Raw genomic sequence first — 17953 nt, forward strand, 5'->3', positions numbered from 1 at the left:
AAATAAAAACACTAAGATAGGTAAAGAGGAGGAAAGTTCACAGCTTCATTCTTTGGTATAGTCCATCTCACAAAGTGTATTAACTGTACAGAACTAGGAAAAGTCCAAAATAGTTCGATATATTTAAGCCGTTTCCTACATGATGCAATGAGATTCGCATTTATCAATCTGCTTTTCCGTGTCATACACAGAAAAAAAAAAAAAAAGAACAGGGAACAAATTTCCAAGGATGAAATTTCCACATTTATTTTTCTTTCATGTGCATAGAAAATGGCAGTGAAGTGTCCTATGAAAGAGGCAAGGGAATGGGCATGGCGCTGCTATACCAGACTGGACTTTGTGCTTCAAAGGTACACTATTCATTTTGAAAACAAAGGATGTTGTAGTTTGTTTTTAACTGCTAACGATTCCTTGGGTTTCCCGTTTGTTTTTTAAGCTGTCAGTTTCTTCAAATCTCTTTTCAAATGACACACTGCGTTACAGATGATGGCACTCAACCAATGTGGCATTTCCATATTTACACCAACAAAAGAAATTTACAAGACACAATAGCATACAATCTTGACATTTAGTAATAGCAATAAAACATGAAGGGCATCCATTTTATTATTTTTTTTCTGTACAAACTATCAGAACATAACTTATTCACATTAAAAAAATCATCTTTAATTTGATTTGACCTACACATCCCCCATCTCATTTCACCCATTTCACAAACCTCTCATCACATCGCCCACACCTTCACCAGACTATAGAATCTACAGGTAATTAGATCTAATGCCTAAGTAGAGCTTAGAAAGTCCTCCCTCCCAAAGGTTGCCTCACTTCCCTGATAATTCCTCAAAAAAGAAAAAAAAATTCTCTTCACTCATTCCTTCCATGTCACTTTCACATTTCATCAGCAAATCAGCAAGACGGACTTCTCATCTCAATCCAAACAAGGTTAGAAAGAAAGAGTTCCTCTCCCAAGCATTGATGCTACACCCACGAGTCTGGGGACCCTGGGTACTGTTCTGATCTGTAAGAAGGTCGTTTAGTGGAATAAAAGTCTACATAATTTGTGGTCGATTTCAGTCCATACTGTGTTGAATAATCAGTAGAAGCTGGAAAGTGAACTCGGTCATCAAAATAAGGATCTTCATAGCTATGAGGAGACTGCAAATACAATCTGTATGCATCAAAGTTCTTTCTGTTGGAGTCATCTTGACTATAATACAGCTGTTGATGCTGTTGACAAAATGAAAAAGCAAATAAATCAAGGCAATTTTTGGAAGTACATGTTTAGGGAAAATTAACGTGGGCTTCCTGCTTCATATTTTTAAAGCAATTTTCAGTGTTTGTGAATTTATGGTTGAAAGTTGTTTCTGGTGCATACTGTATGTTCACTAGTGGACCGTAGGGATTTTACACTATGTTTACAGGCAGGCCGGCAGTTTGCTCAAGTCCTTTCCTATGGCCTCTAGAAGTCAGCGCCTTGGGAGAACCCAAGACACCTCCCTCCTTACTAGAGGCCGAGTTCCGTGCTCTGCTGTGGAGGAGCCTGTGACCTGGGCGTGCCCAATGAAAGGATAGACTTGATTTTTGCTTTGACACAGGGAAACCATTAGCACATTAGTTAAAGGTTGGATTTTTGGGCTTTGGATTGTTGTGTAATTGCACAACCATCTTTTAAAACATTTACCTCAGAGATGAAGACTGAGTCCATCCCTCAGTTTTAAAAGAAACATGTAAAGATGTTTATAAAAAAGAAAAAGAAATATGTAGTTTGGTGAACAGTCACACTTTGGAAACACTGCTGGCTGTGCTTTTAAAGGAATAAGGCAGTCTCTGGGCAGGAGAGTAGCAAAATTAGAAGAGATACGTGAGCACATACAATTCTAAAGGAAAAGACTTCCCCAAGCTGGGGCTAATAATAACTCCATCTGTAAGGAAGCAAGGTGAAACACAGGTGGGCTTCATCCACCCCTGCCCTCATTTTCTTTTGTGTTGTCTTATCTCTGACCTCACATTAATTTCTTCAAACATGTTTGGAGAAAAACTGTAATGATTCTAATGTCTGTCTTTCCCCCGATCATGCCCAAATCCCCCTCTTAGTAAGATGTAACATATTTATCACATAGGTATCAACACCACGTTCTGGAACTAAACGCATTCTAATATTATAAGGATTTCAGAGCTAAACTTGCTTTTTAATTAGAGTTACGATTCTGAGGCTATTTCTCCTGGCTAAAGAAGATTATGAGTAACTTGAGAGGTTCTTCTTCTTCCATCTACAGAGAAAAGATGATGTGAAGGGAGGTCTAAGAGCATCCTTTTCTGCAGAGCAGGATACAGGCTTGTTTGGGAAACCCCCAGTTGCTCATGTGTTAATGGAAGGTAAGAGGAGAGATCAGATGGCCCAGGTGGACATGGCATCAGGAAGGACCAAAATGAACTTCAAGGCCCCTCATGAACGCAGAGATTGAACGTTACAATCACTAGTCCCTATTGTGATGGAGAGTGGAATTCACCCCTGCAGGGCTGGGTCCACTCTGACCTCTGAGCCTAATAGAGATCTGGCTGTGGACTCAGGTGTTTTCAAACCACGGAGGCTTGGATGCGAGGGAGTCATGAAGATGGAGAAAGAGGTGTACGTACAAAAAAGAACAATGAGAAGAGAGAATGAAGTGTGCTTACCAACCTTTCCGCACCCACAGGATGGAAGAGATTTTAAAGATTAACAGGAAAAAAAAAATAAGAGTGGGGAAAAGAAACTGTTGGGCAAAGAATAGGAGTTAAAGACTTCTCAGCTGGTTGCCATCAGTGGCATGGTGGTACCAATTCGGATATGCAAGGACATAAGGCTATTGTGGAAGTGATTTGCTTAAACCACGGATGAGCTTCCGAGGAGCAGAGATTCCCCCGGGAAAGCTCCTCGGCCCCTGCCGGGTGGGCCCAGCTCAGGTAAGTCAACCGGCGCGGACCCCTTACTGTGTTGATCCCTGCTAATCGGCCTTCTGTAAAAATGATATTGCAAATTCACCTGTAGCCGTCTATTTTGTTCTCTTGCTGGTGAGGAATAGGAACTGATGTAAATTGGTGAAGGTTTGCTGGAGCCTGTAAGAAAATATTTTACGAAATTAAAACTAGTGCTCATTACTCTGTCCCATTAGGTTGTGTGGACTCCCTGCTCTAGGGCTGGTGGCGTCCCCGACAGGCCCTGCCTTCCCCGGTGCCAGCACAGCCCCGGACCAGTCAGCAGCCTGGGTGCCCTGGATCAAGCCTGCTTGCTGCTTACCCAGGGTTCTTAGGGGCTAATGAATACGGCAAAGAGAGGCTGTGTGTTTCACCAAAAAGCAATGCCAATGCATAGCTCATCCAAAAAGGGTTCCTTCTCAACCTCGGGTTGAGCTCTCCTTCTCAACCTCTGGTTGAGCTCTTCCCACCTGTGAAGATTTCCCTGGCTGGCTCTGAAGAGCAGACTCGCTCCCTGTGCCAAGGAACACGGCTTTTCCAGGGCTCTGAGCTAGAGAACTGGGTCAGATGAGGGGGTAGGGAAACACAGTGGAACAAGCTCCATGCCCTCAGAACAGCGTTGATTCAAAATCCCAGGTCCTGGAAGGAGCAGGCACAGGTGTGTTCTAACAGGCCGGCCACCTGGGGGCACATCCTTGTGTCCACCATATTTAAGTATGTTTCAAAACAAAAAGAACCTGGTAATCAGATAGCTGTCTTCATGAGTCCACAGTAGACTCCCAATGATGTCATTGGGTACCCTTCAAGTACTGTTAAGGCTAGCAAAGATTTTTATTTTTTTTTTAATGAGGAAAATGAAACATATTTGAGGCAAATTAGTTTATTGAAGCAAGCAAAGAAGATACAGAAGGGCGTGCATGCTAAGGAGGCGATCTTTAAAATAAAGCAGGCTGCCGCAAACCTGAAGCAACAATGCACTTCAGTTGGTATGTGCATTTCCTCTGCAAAGAGCTTGGTGTTTGAAATGTAGCATCTGCAATTTTCTGAGCTATTAATTGCCATAGTAACAGTAGTTGATTAGTAAACAGTCCTGTGAAATCACAATCTTAAAGACAACAGCACAACTGAGACTGCTCCCCCAGCAGTTGTTAAATTGCCACCAGTTTTTATTTCTTTCTTTTTAAGAAACAGTTTTTTTTTGTTGTTGTTGAGAAAGGAGGGTTTCCCCCCCACTTTTTGGTAGCTCACACTGCTTCATTTGAAACCTGTAGAGTACTAATTTGCAACATAGTTGAGAATGGAGACAATAGGAAACCTTGGTAACCCTTCAGGTTGGCCTTCTTTAAGTAAATTATATGCAGGGCTTTCTGAATAGGACATAAAAATATTAATACTGGGCAACATCATTTTTGTTATTCTTAAAAAATAATCACTCTGAGGAGAATCCCGTTATATATTTTGTTATTCATTCAAACTCTTCTCCACAAAAATGTAAGTGGAATTAATCTCCATCCGCAGGTTTGAATTTATGAGTCAGTCCAGGAGATGTGGGCCTGCCAAGTGTCACAGAGCTCAGGGTTCTGGAACACACAGGGGAGGGGGGAGGGGGGCAGGACAAAGGGCCTGCGCTGCAGGGGAGTCGGAAACGCTTTCTCGTTTGGATACAGTGCTCATTTTATGTGCGGTCACCAGACCACTACCCTCACTTGTTTTTACTTAAAACAAGTGGAAAAGGCCCTGAAGCAGGAGATGCAGAGACTGGACCATGGTTTGCTGCTGGGGGACCATCTCATTGCAGGCAGAGGTTACCTCCCAGGCCACCGGCCAAGTGCCTGGGGACACGCGGCTTTTCGAGATACTCTATCACACACCCGACTGGCGTCTTACCAGGGTACAGGCCTCTATGTGTGGCATCCCCTTGGCTACCGTAATACTGCATAGGTGGCTGGGTCCTATCGTATTCAGAGCGAGGGTCTCTGATTCCTAACAGTGCTGGTGAGGAAGAGGTACTGCCGACTGAAGGGAGAGGCAAGAGGAGGAGGGAGAGAGAGAGAAGAAAGAGAAATCAGGCTGTCAGTGTCTCTAGAAAGTCCCCTCTGGAAAAACAAAGGTCAGTAATTAGAAGTGCACGTGGCTGGCACTAAAGTCAGCTCTTAGAGGTGCTGTGAGTCGTAGGGCAGCCAGCCCTGGGTCTCTGGAAGGTGACCTGCAGGCCGGCCACTGTGAGGATCAGCACTGTCAACCCCCAAGCTTGCTAGAGAGCCACAGCACGTGGTTGCAGGGATCATGCGGCTTCCCCACTGACACGGTGGGTCTCAACCACCTGCTCGGGCCTTCGAAACCGAGTGATGGTAACTTCCCAGTCATGCAAGAGTTCCATTTGCTGCTTTATGATCTCAGTTCACTTACTCGTAACACACCCATCTATTATCCGTTATGTATAGCTCTTCAGTAAGTAGATGTTTTACGGCATGTTTTGATTTCTGATGATTTCAGAAATATCTGCATCTCTAAATGTGTCTGAATAAGAGTGCCCAGCCCATAAAATTTATAATTCTTTTTATGGTGATCAGCTGTCAGGGAAATTTATAAACTCCGTAAGCCCTGCTCATCAAGCTCATGGTGCTGAGAAGCCCAGGCCTCACAAAGGCCCAGCTTTTTTATCCCAGCTGGAGCCAAACATTTCATAATAATGTGTCTACCCATGGGTGTCCTGCTGGGACATTTTTGCACAGAAGGAAAACATCTTCTTTTTCTCATTAAAAAAAAACATCTTGCTTGCAATGAAGTATCTTGTAATTAAGAGTGGTCACTTATTCACTGGATCCACTTCAAAGCGGCAGGCCCCAGGCCCTGCTACCAGTGGTTTTGTGTGCACGGATGCTTTCAGAGGAAGACTGACATCAAAATATTTTCCCTAGAAAGTCACTTCACTGACACACAGTGAGCATGCATGGGCAGTGTCTATGTGCTTCTCATCCTGCCTACTTTCTACAAGGTAGGAGGACAGAGGCCATCGCCACCCACCTCCCATAATTACATCAGCAAGATATGAGATGTGCCCGTAAGCAGATGCCGTGCTAGTGCTGAGGGGTGGATGATCAGTCCTCAGAATAAATGGAGAAACAAGTGTGAATCAGATCCTACCTTCAAATGGAATCCAGAGAGGGACCTACGAACTTGGACGGGGCCTGTCAGCACTGTCCAGTGCGTATATTTAAGAGGTCCTCAAAACGAGTTCATTGCTTAGTGACTATGTCCTGATTTGTCTGAAATTATTCTTTTGCCTGTACACATGCCTTTCGTTAAACAGCAAACTCTCTTGCTTCTCCAGGCACCCCTCTTCCTGAGTCTCTAAAGAATCCTGAGCATTTTTATAAAGCAAGACAGCCTCAGGCTACACCTGGGAACCCAGCAAGATGTACCAAAAACCAAGCAGAGGTCTCTTTCAAGAAAACAACTCATAATTTAAAAACTAAGACATAAATATACACCATATGCAGTAGGCAGAGATAATTTTTAAAAATTCCTGGTACAAGCGGAGACGTCCAATTATGTGACAAGAACCACCAGTCATATATTAGTCTTTTTGGTCACATTTGTCCACGTGAGAAATAAGACTGCCAGCAGGAGCACAGTTGAATACAACAGGTAATATTTATATGTCAGAATGGGAGATTTAAAGCCGAATAGAAAAAGATATTTATTACTTTTCCTGTTTCATTTAGTTAAGAATTAAATTTACAGGACTGAATCGACTTGGTAGTAATATTCTGTTCTTACATGCAAAAAAACCCCCCCCAAAAAACAACCCCCCCCCGACAAAACCCAGTCTGAGCCTCAATACATTCTTTCTACCAAATTAAACACCACCAATAGGTAGGTAGTGTGGTTGTCAAGATTCCCAACTTACAAATCACAGGGAATTCCTGTAAAGCCACCTGCAGGGCCTGCTCCCATTAGCCATGGATGCTGGGGGTCTGGAAGGCAGCCAGGGGATGAAGCTTTAACTGCTGAGGAGTAAGGCGCAGGTGGAGATCACGGCTCTCCCAGGCTATGGGTCTAAAGCCCGCGTCTAAGGGATTCTTTCTAAGAGTTTTCACCAAGAAAACGAAAAAAATCACTTTGAAGAGATTTCAGATTTAGGGCCTGCAGGCAGGCAAGGGCAGCCATTTTCAGGCACAACCTAGTGGTTCTCAAAGTGTGTTCGTCCACTCTCCTGTATCCGCATCACTGGGCCAGCTTATTAAGTGCAGGTTCCCAGGCCCCTTTGCAAACCTAGTGAAGCAGAATCTTAGGGGGAACAGATGCTATTGAGGACCCCGGGATACTTTTATGCGCCACAGTTGGTGTAAACTTACATAAACTTTTAAAGCAGAAGGAGGAGAGTGGGTCTGCTGTATACAATACCATGTAATTCCCAAAGGAGGCTTTCAGCCTGAAGAGCAAACTCTCCTTTCCTCAGTGTTTGGAGGTGACAGGCTTAATCAGCGTACGTTCGATCTCTGAATGGGAAACAATGTTCTGTCACACAAATGCTCTCACCAAGAAGGGGAGTTTACCCACTGACCTGACTGAATGACAGGTGACATCTGTTGGTTGGTGGTAGACAACGAAGGATGTGATTTGAATCGGTCTCGCTCTAATGTTGACACAGGTGTAATAAAATGGTTCTGATTCCACCCATCCTGTGGAGTTAAAAGAGGAAAAGAAACCTCTCAAAGTGGATAATGACATTTCATTACAATAAATGATTACGAGCGTGTGCTCTCATGAATGCTAATTATGCCAGAGCTATTCTTGTAAGTTACCTTTTTATAGATGCTCCGGAGGTCCCGATATTGCCATAATGTATTCAAGACCTGGGCTGCTGCCTTCACCACTTTCAGAGATGATCTAGGGAGAGAGTGGGGATGTTAATGAACATGGGCGGCTCCACTTGAAGAGACTCTGGCAGCAAAGCAATGGCCAAGAGGCCATCACTCCAAGGACCAGGGGGCAAGGAGGCTGCTGCTAGAAACCACCACCAAGGAATCAGGTGTACCTGGGAGTCAGTCAAGTTCAGGGCTGGCCAGAGGTGGCAAGGACCAAAGAGAGGCTCACAGGCACTTGGCTCTGTGGTCAGAAGCTGTGGTCGGGATGAGCCCACGACTTCTGACCATGATCACACATCTCAAGTGTCTGAGGACCCTCCCAAGTTAACTTAAGTTACCCCCCACCCCCATTATTAGGCCTTCATATAAAACATGTTCACTGCCTTCTTGTCATTTGTGCCTCTTTGTAAACAGATGTGTCTGTGTGCTCTAGTGTTTGACTTGGAAAATAAGGTCAGGTATTACCTCCCCTCTCCCTGAGGCCTTCCCGACCAGTGTGTCTGAAATTGTGACAACCCCTCCTCGCCCTGGCAAGCCCAATCACTGTCCCCGATTTTATTATCTGCCTTTCACTCAGCACCATCCACAGGCGCTGCTCATTCCACTGGTACCTTGTCTGTTCCACCCATGGAATGTAAGCTACCTGCGGGCAGGTGTGAACTGCTCACTGCTGTAGCACGTGGCAGGTGGGCAAGAGATAGAAGCTTGGTGAGTTAATCAAAAGGAAAATAAGTGTACGTTCAGAAGACAGCTTGATTTGATCCAGGTTTTCTGAATCTCTTGTATTGGAAAAAAAAAATTAGACTTTTTTTTTCAATATACAAAGATTTTGGCACTGGTTCAGCATTTCTCCAGCCTGTTTTTAATGCCTTTCACGAATAAAGCCTATCTCACAAAATTTTGGGAGCACTAAATGTGATTTCGGTTACTCTTACAAGAGAGGGGAAGGGAGCTGGAGGGGGAGTTAGTGGAACAGGGCCTTAGCTTTATCTGTAATGTTTCGTTTCCTTTGAAATAAAAATGAGTGTGTTTGCACTTATTACTAATGAGATAAAAAAAGATACCTAACAGAAAAGGACTGAAAGGAAATATGAATAATGTTGGTAGCTGTGGTTTCTGCGGGGTGAGAATATGATTTGCTACATTATTCTTCAAAAGTATACACAGGGGCTTCCCTGGTGGCGCAGTGGTTGAGAGTCCGCCTGCCGATGCAGGGGACACGGGTTCGTGCCCCGGTCCGGGAAGATCCCACATGCCACGGAGTGGCTGGGCCCGTGAGCCATGGCCGCTGAGCCTGCGCGTCCGGAGCCTGTGCTCCACAACGGGAGAGGCCATAACTGTGAGAGGCCCGCGTACCGCAAAAAAAAAAAAAAAAAAAAAAAAGTACACATAGTGTGAGTTCTAGTACTGACACTCAGCCAATTAATAAATGTTTACTACTATGGGCCAGTCTTTGTTCTAGATACCGAGGATGCAGCAGTGAATGAAAAGACAAGGCACCCGCTCCGGGGGGGCTGTCAGATGCCAGAGGGGTCGTAAATAACCCCGGGGAAGCCACTGCCGTGTGCAGGAGGAGAGTGGGGGGACGGGTGGGCCATTTTACGACTGATCGGGAGGCTACTGTCCTGTTGTATGGGACAAGCAGCCCTACACTTCCAGCTTCCTTGAAGGATTCTCTGATCTGATACTAAGGCAAATTCACAGTCACTGCTATAGCTCCGTGACAAGAAACCTTCCATTTTTGCCACCAATTCTCTAATCCCTACTTCTGCTGCTTCATCACTTGGGTGTCACCCACAAGAGAGGTATGATCCAAGCCCAGGGCACATCCTGAGGCCACACAACAGGCTCTGGCTCTGCTGCACGTGGTGATTTTAGGTGAAATATTATTTAGGTGAAATAATCCCAGAACTGAGGATTTAAGAAGATGTTCTTGCAGAACAGGCCCTGGAGCCTGGAGCAGAGCCAAAGGTCCAAGGGAGATGGGGCCCCAGGTTTTCCTCCTCATGAAACGTCTGATTCTTCCAGGAGTCAAAACGGCCAAATGTGGCTTTAGGGACAGGAATGACGGTAGGGGTGAGGGATGCTCTAAGAAAATAAAGAGCAGAAAAGGGGCCACATGACCACAGATACCTCTCCCAGCAAAAAACAGGTTTTAACTGCTGGAAACCGCTTAGCTTATTGGCACGTGAGAAGTGCACAGATAAATCCTTCCCAATAAGCAGTGTATCCTCGACCAAGGCCCTTGTCACAGGAATGAGGGCCTGGCGCTGGCGTCTCCTTGCAGCAGACTTGCCTGTCTCCTCTGCCCTTGGTTATGTTCACCAGCTTTTCTATGCCCCCCGAGTCAGCCAGGGCCTTGGCATTCTCCATGTTCTTGCTGGTGACCTCGTGCAGGGCGCAGCAGATGGCTGCCACGGTCTCATCCGACAGCACGCTGGGGCTGGTACCACCCGGAAGCCTGTTGACCAGGTCTCGCATGGCGTATTTACCTGCCCGAGGCAAAAGAGAGCTCATTCCACTTTTGGAAGGGACCTGGTTTTTGTTATTGTTGTCATTGAAAGGTTGTGACTGTGCAGTCTCTTGAAAACAAAACCTCAAAAGAGACAATAACCGGAAAGAAAAAATCCACGGTAAAGAAGAAATAACAAACATTTTAACTGTATGGGGCAGGTTAACATCTATGGCCATGCTGCTCGAAGAAATGATTGGTTTATAAAACCTTACTGCAAATTGCTGAAAGAAAATGTAAATCAGGGTATAAAACTGGGTGTAACAAACAAGTTGCTTTAGTTCCACTATTTTCATTAACAGCAAGAATAAAGGAATTATGACAGTAAATTTTACTCTCCATTCAGTTCCTATGCGTCATATAGGAAATACAACTTCCTCTTAAAGCCTTTAAAAACTTTTCTTTGAAGAAATTTTAAGCTGGACCAAGTAAGGCTGCCAAACAATTCATGAAATCTTTCTAGATCTCAACATGTGAACTGGGTACAGTTACACTTTTTTTTTTTCAAAACTTTTGAATTTTATCTTATTTTTTTATACAGCAGGTTCTTATTAGTTATCTATTTTATACATATTGGTATATATCTATATATCTATATATCTATATGTCAATCCCAATCTCCCAATTCATCCCACATTTTTATCAAGTTGAGGGTTTATATCAGTTGGTCTGACATCAGTAACAACATGCTCGTTTCTTTTAAAGAAGACAGAAGTATAATTCTGGTATGAAGATTAAGGGCATGTTACGTCCCAGAAGTAGTGCAATAATAAAGTTCCCGACAGGACCAGGCTGGGGTGTCCCTTTGCTACTGAGGCATTTCCGTACAGATCCTCAATTCCCCTTACTCTTCTCCAAAAAGAGATTATCTCAAGCTTTTTCCATTTCAGTTACTGACTGACAAACTGGAATAACTGTACTGCAGACAAAAGAAATTAACTAAAACTCAAGTAAATATTTTCTTAGCTTTTCTCCCTATGCTAATAACTGAGTGGATGCTAAATGGGGTTTTTATTGAAGACCTATTTATACACAATGGCAAGCAGAAGAAGACAGGGCCTGAGTACACGCCGCATAATTTACAGCACGTCAAAGTGAAGACGCGGGCATAACTCACAGAGAACGTTGTTAGGAAGAGTGGAAAAGCAGTGATGACACTGTAAGCCAGAAGATAAATGTGGTTTTTAAGAACAGATGATAAGTTAGCACTGGTGATTCTGAATACTCACGAATGACCAAAAGGTCCACGACATGTAATTTGTCACTTTGCTACGGCACAATTTTAAACTGCACTCTGGAGGCTTGGGAGAAGGCCAGTCACTCGGTCTGTGAGTGACCCTAGTGGTCCCTTCAGAGCCTGCAGCCCAGACAGCTGGCTTGGTCAGACTCAGTTGAGTATGCAGCAACTTTTGTGAACTGACAAAACTTTGTTTCCTCGTAAAAAACGGCTCTGGAGAGAAAGTCCATGGCTAGCGCTGGTGACGGATGTGAGGAGAGAGTGAAGAGGTCAGAGAAGGGCATGCTTCTTAGCAACAGAAGTGCTGGGTAAATCAGAGTCCAATACTGATTATGGGAGGGGCTCAGACCACACAGGAAGGCAGGGATCTTCATGGGGAAACAAGAAAAAGTGACTCCTGAGACAGCTCAAGAGTACTCCAGCTGGGTAAAATAATGCTCATCAGCGGAGAGAGAAAACACGCGTGAAAGTTTAAAAGGGGGTGAGGACATTCACAGAAAACACAGGGATGCACCGAGAGAAGGCGACGCCCCTGAATATACATTCGTTCTTCCCCAAGGTCTTAGCACTCATGGAGCTGGCTGTGCACCCTCTGCTCTCCCATCTCTCTCCTCCCATTTGTGGAATTACAGGACACAAGGTGTGTGTGGCCAACACTGTTTTTTAGCATTAAGAACTCCCAAACTATACGGGCTTCTTATAAGAAATTCAAATAATATAGATGTAACAAATAACTTAAAAAATATCTTTTTAGGGACCTAAAGGATTTCTCTCAAGGAAATGTGGGATCTTGGAGCTATAACACATCTATTGGAATCAGGCATGAGCTGGCTATGAACAGGGCATGGAAGAGCCTCCTTTCCTCTCCGGGGGGTACAATTTGGCCCGAAGAGACAGTGTTTTAAGAGCAGGTTAATCCAGGCAATAATTTAAAATAGCACGTCTACCAGGCACTGTGTGAGGGGCCGTGGTGACTCCTCGTAGACACTCTCTGAGGTAAACATTGTTGTCCTTGTTCCTTTTCTCTCTCCACCTTTGTCTTGCTCTATCATGGCAGGTGTATTTTAATATGAGTTCAATATATATCCACTAATCCACATAAGATCTTGTCAAATTTTCCCTCCTTCTCCCCGACCTGTCATCGGCTGTAGGACTGGCGTGGAGCTGGGGGGTTTACAAGGGGCATTTTCACAGCAAGCCCACGGTGACGAGTGCAGGCATGGGCAGCTCCCTTTCAGAGATGGGAACCAAGGGAGAGTTTTCAGTTCAGATGAAGGAATGAAGCCCACATGGGCTCCATACAGGACACTCCAGGTTATACCGCCAGTGAGCAGCACATCCAGGGTTTAACCTGAGGTCCACTGGAGGGTCTCTGATCTTTTCTTTTCCCCACACTCTGCTTGGGATGTGGCCATGCTCTGGAGGTAAGCAAGCTAAGCTGCCGTGGGTGCACAACTTTGAAGAGGCACTCATTCTCAAGTTCATGCAAGCGCCAATCCGACGTCTGGATGGACCCAAGGGTGAATGCCTCCAAAAATTGTGCACCCTGTGTGCCTCGCTTGCCTTATCCTCATCCTGACCCTGCCCTGGGGTCAGGCCTCGGAACAGTGCCTCTGTTTTAAGGCGAGCACTTACACAGATGTGAGAGGGAAAAGCTATAAAACATTCATGTGATTTCTTTTTTTTAATTTAGAACACGGTAGTGTTGGAGAATTAGCAGATACATCTCAAAAATCAGAAAAGGGAGAATTAAACCTTTTTGGTTGTTCAAGAAATGACTCTCTGGGAAAACAGATACACCAAATCTACCAAGCAGTTTTATAATGTATGACTGAAATTGCTAGCTCTTCTGAAAATTTACCTTCCTGATCCAGTGTTTAATGAATGAGGCTGCCTCTTGCTGAAAAGGAATGGTCAGAAAGGACAGACACATGGGCACCAAACATGCCAAGACACTGGGGACTAGGACTGAGTTGCTAATCATTTTAAATGTCATATTTTTATAAATCAAAAGAAGAGTTTTATAAACGCTGTTGTTTCTCTCTTTATAGCTCACCTGGTCACCAGAACATACCTATGAGCTCCTTGTTGCGGACATCTAGGGCCATATTCCTCAAGGCAGTCGCCACAGAAGAAACAACTCTATCATTGTCCATTCTCAGAAGTTCTACAAGGATGGGGAGCCCTTTTTCTTTGCGGACAGCTGCTCGGATGTACGCTGCAAACTAGGAAATAAAACAAGGTAATAAGTAATATAAAACAGAGTTCAACTCTCAGATGTTACTGTTGCCTAAAAAAAGATGTTTCCAAAAGATAAACTAATAGATTAAATGTTTTCTTTCCAACGGGAGATTACATCTGTGATGCCAGTCAGGAGAAAACCAGTTTGGGAGAAAGATAAGCTAGGATGACTGATTTAAAAAGAAATCCCAAAGCCTGAAAAGCTCAAGCCACCATCTGGCAGATATTTTTGGGTAGAAAAGAGAAGGCAGTGATTATTTTCTACTTCAGCTACATAAACATGATTAAGGACGGATGGCGTGTCTTCTCTGCAGTTGGCCCCAGGCCAGGTCCAGAGGCTATAAATAGGATGGCAGAGAGGGTAACTGGTCAGTGCACATTAAAGGAGAACCTGTTTCCATCAAGTCATTTCTCCCCTGTATTCTCTGCAACAATATTTACAGTTTAGTAACCTTTCAAGGAAATTGCTTGGAAAAAAATCCCTTGCCTCAGAAGAAGAGGAATTCTCCAGGAACATTGAGCATTGTAATTAATACACACTGGTGAAAAAGTAAGTATATTTGTGTGCAAAATGCTTTACCATTCAAGATTAGTTAGCTGCTGCTGCTATTTTTTTTTAATCCACAGTCAAGAACTTCTTTTGTGATTAAGAGGCAAGTGTGTAAGGTGAGTCAGTTTGGGCACCGTATGAATTGGGAACGAACACTAAATCATCGAGAAAACAAATAAACAAAAAAAGTAACATTTGAAAATGGGTCTTTAATCTTGTTTTGAGTTTTCACTGACATTTTTCCCAATGCAAATTGTCTTTCAAAATTTAGGATAATTGAAAAATGTTGCTCATAAAATATCTAATACTTTCCTGCTGTGGTCAAGACACGAGGACACAGATCTGCCAGCCACTTGTATTATTTTGAACATGAAAATATGTGACTGACTACTCAGTCTCCTTAATACCAACAGAAGAGATTATTCTAATAACACAAATAAAAGGAAAAGATGCATTTCAAAGATCCTATTAGCTTCCTTCGGATGAAGTCAATACTCCTATTTTCCAAATCAAATGATATCTGCAAGAGAAATAGAACACATGACTTGCTATCAGGTAAAGGACTTGGGCAGCTTTGGCAACTTCTCTCTCTGAAATCTGCAAGGACAGAACCAACACCTATCTCGCTTGGAGACCAACTGGCTCAGCCCAGCCCTGGGTACCTCCCTTCCAGAGCACTACAGCCATCACCACTCCCAGATAGCTTCTGACTTATCACATCTGTGGCCATGTTTATCTTGTTTTCTTAATGAGGGCCAATATTTTGATTTACTATTTTAGACACTTTTGAAATCACTTCCATATAATGTTTATATTTTAAACGACCTTGCCATTTAACGTTTATTTACTAAAGATCCCAGAAAATAAAATTCTACAACTCAAATCGTATCTATTTTAATCATTGTCTTTTTTCTTATTATCATCAAATGAGTCTCAGGTCATAAGAAGCTGGAGGTGAACACTGAGTCACCAACATAAATATTTTTGATACTTATGTGCTAGGCCCTCTCCTGGGTCCTCCAAATTTATCTCATTTAATCCTTAAAACCGCCAAATGAGGTAGGTATTATTTCCATTTTACAGATGATGAAACTGAGGACAGAGAGATCTGAGGCCCCCAGCTAGTAAGGCGGGTGGGGGAGGATTCAAGGCCAAGGGGTCTGGCTCCAGAGCCAGCACTTAGATGCTAAGCTATTAGCACTTTTAATTTTTTTTTTTTTTTTGCGGTACGCGGGCCTCTCACTGTTGTGGCCTCGCCCGTTGCGGAGCACAGGCTCTGGACGCACAGGCTCAGCAGCCATGGTTCACGGGCCCAGCTGCTCTATGGCATGTGGGATCTTCCCGGACCGAGGCACGAACCCGTGACCCCTGCATCGGCAGGTGGACTCTCAACCACTGCGCCACCAGGGAAGCCCAGCACTTTTAATTTTTTAAAAATTTATTTATTTATTCACTTTTATTGACCTATAGTTGATTCCCAGTGCTGTGCCAACCTCTGCTGTACAGCAAAGTGACTCAGTCACACACATATCAAGAACAATAACAAAATAGCCATGGTGTCTTAGCGCTAGGCTGTAATTATCTGCATAGATTCATTAGAGCATCTGGCCGCATGAAACAAACCTTTCCTAGGCCTAGCAATGCTTTTCACTGTCACAGAAAAAACGATGGCCAATTTTCATTTGGGGAGGGGGTGATGGAGGAAGTAGTCAAAAACAAGCATTATAGTAATTCTACTAAAATATACTTGTTAGGAAATTTCTAGAGGTTGAACTGTTTCAAACAAGGATTGTCTGGGAAGTTGTTAGATGACATTTAAAAAGTTTTGAGAACTTGCTTATAGTGGTAACAGTAGAAATCACCTTCAGTTTTCCTAAAGAAGTCACACACGTATTAGTGGAGGTGGAAACTTTGCCATGTGTATGTTCTATAAGTGTCTGAGACAGGAATGGCGGCCCAGCCTCAGCTCTAATTCAGGCCCTCGGCATCTCTCACCAGACTCCCCTACAGAATCCCAGCCTCAACTTTCCTCTACTTCAAATTCGCCTTCTGCGCTGCTGCAGATGGGATCCAACAGTGTCCACATCAGCCTGTGTCGTTGGCCTCCTTAAACCCTTTCAGCGGCCCCTCTGGTCCGAAGGTTGGGTCCCAGCTCCTGAAGCTTGGCCGTCAGGCCTGGTCACGAGGCCCAGCTCCACGGGGGCACTCCTCGTCCCACCCTCCACGTCCCGGCAAGCGGCTTGTAGCGTCCACCCACGGCATCCTCACTGTGACGCCTTTCCCCTGTTGTCCCTTTATCTGGTTGGTTCCCTGTACACCGCGACCTTGACTCTGCTGGCTTAATTCTACTCATTCTTAAAGGTTCCATTTGGGCAGCACTACCCTTCCAGGAACCCTTCCCTACGTTCTGGCTCCCTCTTTCCTTGCCTCTCCCTCACCTGCCAGGCTGGGTTAGATGTCCTCTTCCAAGACCCTGCCGCACACATATCCCATGGGGTCTACACTGTACTGGCTCCATCTGTCTGTTTTTCTCGCCAGCCTTCAGCTTCTCATGGGGAAGGGCTACGTCATATTCATCCTTGGATCCCCAGAGCCGACTGCTGTCTCCCTGCTTTTCTCCTCCCCCGCTTTACCAAACTCTAAACAACCGTGTCCCTTTCCATGATCATTGCTGATCTGACTGCAAGAAGTGTGCACACGTAGAAGGTATCCTACCTTCCAGTTTCCGGCAGAGAGGTTCTGGAGAGATCCAGCAGAGCCTTCCAAGGTGGCTGGGTTGGAACTTTCTGCTAGAAGATTCAGATATGGTTTTACCACTGACGGATGCCACAGCATCTCAACCCCTTTGGGGGACTTCGACAGTCCTGGGATAGGACCAACTCCATCCCACTGAAAGACAAAGAGCACGCATTAGTGGAAGCAAATATGTGAACACAGTGTCCAACACCTGAAAACGTTCCTTTCTGCTAGACTCAGCTAGAGCTAAGCAGAAAAACTGCATCATGAGAAAAAAATTTTTTCTTGCCAAATATGTGATTTCTCACTCCCAGAGGAAACGAAACTTTAGAGTTTCATGTCAAGTAAAATGCTAACTTGATCCTCTTGTGGTGTTCTCTTTTTCTTCTTCTTCTTCTTCCCCCAGCAGCTTGGCTCCAAGTCTTTGCTGGGAGACTCTTTTCCAAGTAGGTCATCCAATTCGTTCAGCCCCAGCGGCCGGGCCTGGGGCACCTCCAGCTCCAGCCGATACGACAGGTTCCTCAGTGTGCACACGCAGTTCTCCACGGTCTGAAATCCAACACAGAGTAGGATTAAAACCACCGTGGCACATTAGTGCAAAGTGTTTCTGTACTGAGCACCAGTGATAGTAAAGAAATGTAGAACGTGAAAGAACTGCTTTTCCCTTTACGGGAACTGCAACAGTCTAAGGTCAGAACGGTGATTCCAGACTGTTGGCGGGACACCCAATGACAGAGTGCAGAGCCATCCGCAGTGCAGCTGACGATCTGACTGCCTGCTGAGGGAACTGTGCAAGGCTCTGGAGAAGAAAATGCCCAGGGCTCTGCCTCAGGGCTGCCGCAGTGGCA

The 17953-nt window shown here is 44.6% G+C and overlaps 1 protein-coding gene across 8 annotated transcripts in view; it reads right to left on the reverse strand.

Moving 5' to 3' along the window:
• Positions 1-220: 220 nt before the first annotated feature.
• PKP4 (plakophilin 4) overlaps positions 221-17953 on the reverse strand; it is a 251832-nt gene continuing 234099 nt past the window's right edge. For 6 of the 8 annotated variants that reach the window (XM_082657875.1, XM_082657876.1, XM_082657874.1 and 3 more), the window contains 9 exons: positions 17463-17654; positions 17085-17258; positions 13653-13803; positions 10126-10321; positions 7767-7851; positions 7526-7643; positions 4843-4971; positions 3023-3096; positions 221-1227 (listed from right to left, as the gene is read on the reverse strand). In XM_082657875.1, coding sequence (XP_082514001.1) covers positions 979-1227; positions 3023-3096; positions 4843-4971; positions 7526-7643; positions 7767-7851; positions 10126-10321; positions 13653-13803; positions 17085-17258; positions 17463-17654 — 1368 coding nt within the window. In that variant the 3' untranslated portion in view covers positions 221-978. The remainder of the gene's footprint in view (positions 1228-3022; positions 3097-4842; positions 4972-7525; positions 7644-7766; positions 7852-10125; positions 10322-13652; positions 13804-17084; positions 17259-17462; positions 17655-17953) is intronic. The other 2 variants (XM_082657879.1, XM_082657877.1) reach the window with 1 other exon arrangement.

The sequence above is a fragment of the Grampus griseus genome (assembly GCF_964374135.1).
Source record: "Grampus griseus genome assembly, chromosome: 7".
In the NCBI taxonomy this organism is placed as follows: domain Eukaryota; kingdom Metazoa; phylum Chordata; class Mammalia; order Artiodactyla; family Delphinidae; genus Grampus; species Grampus griseus.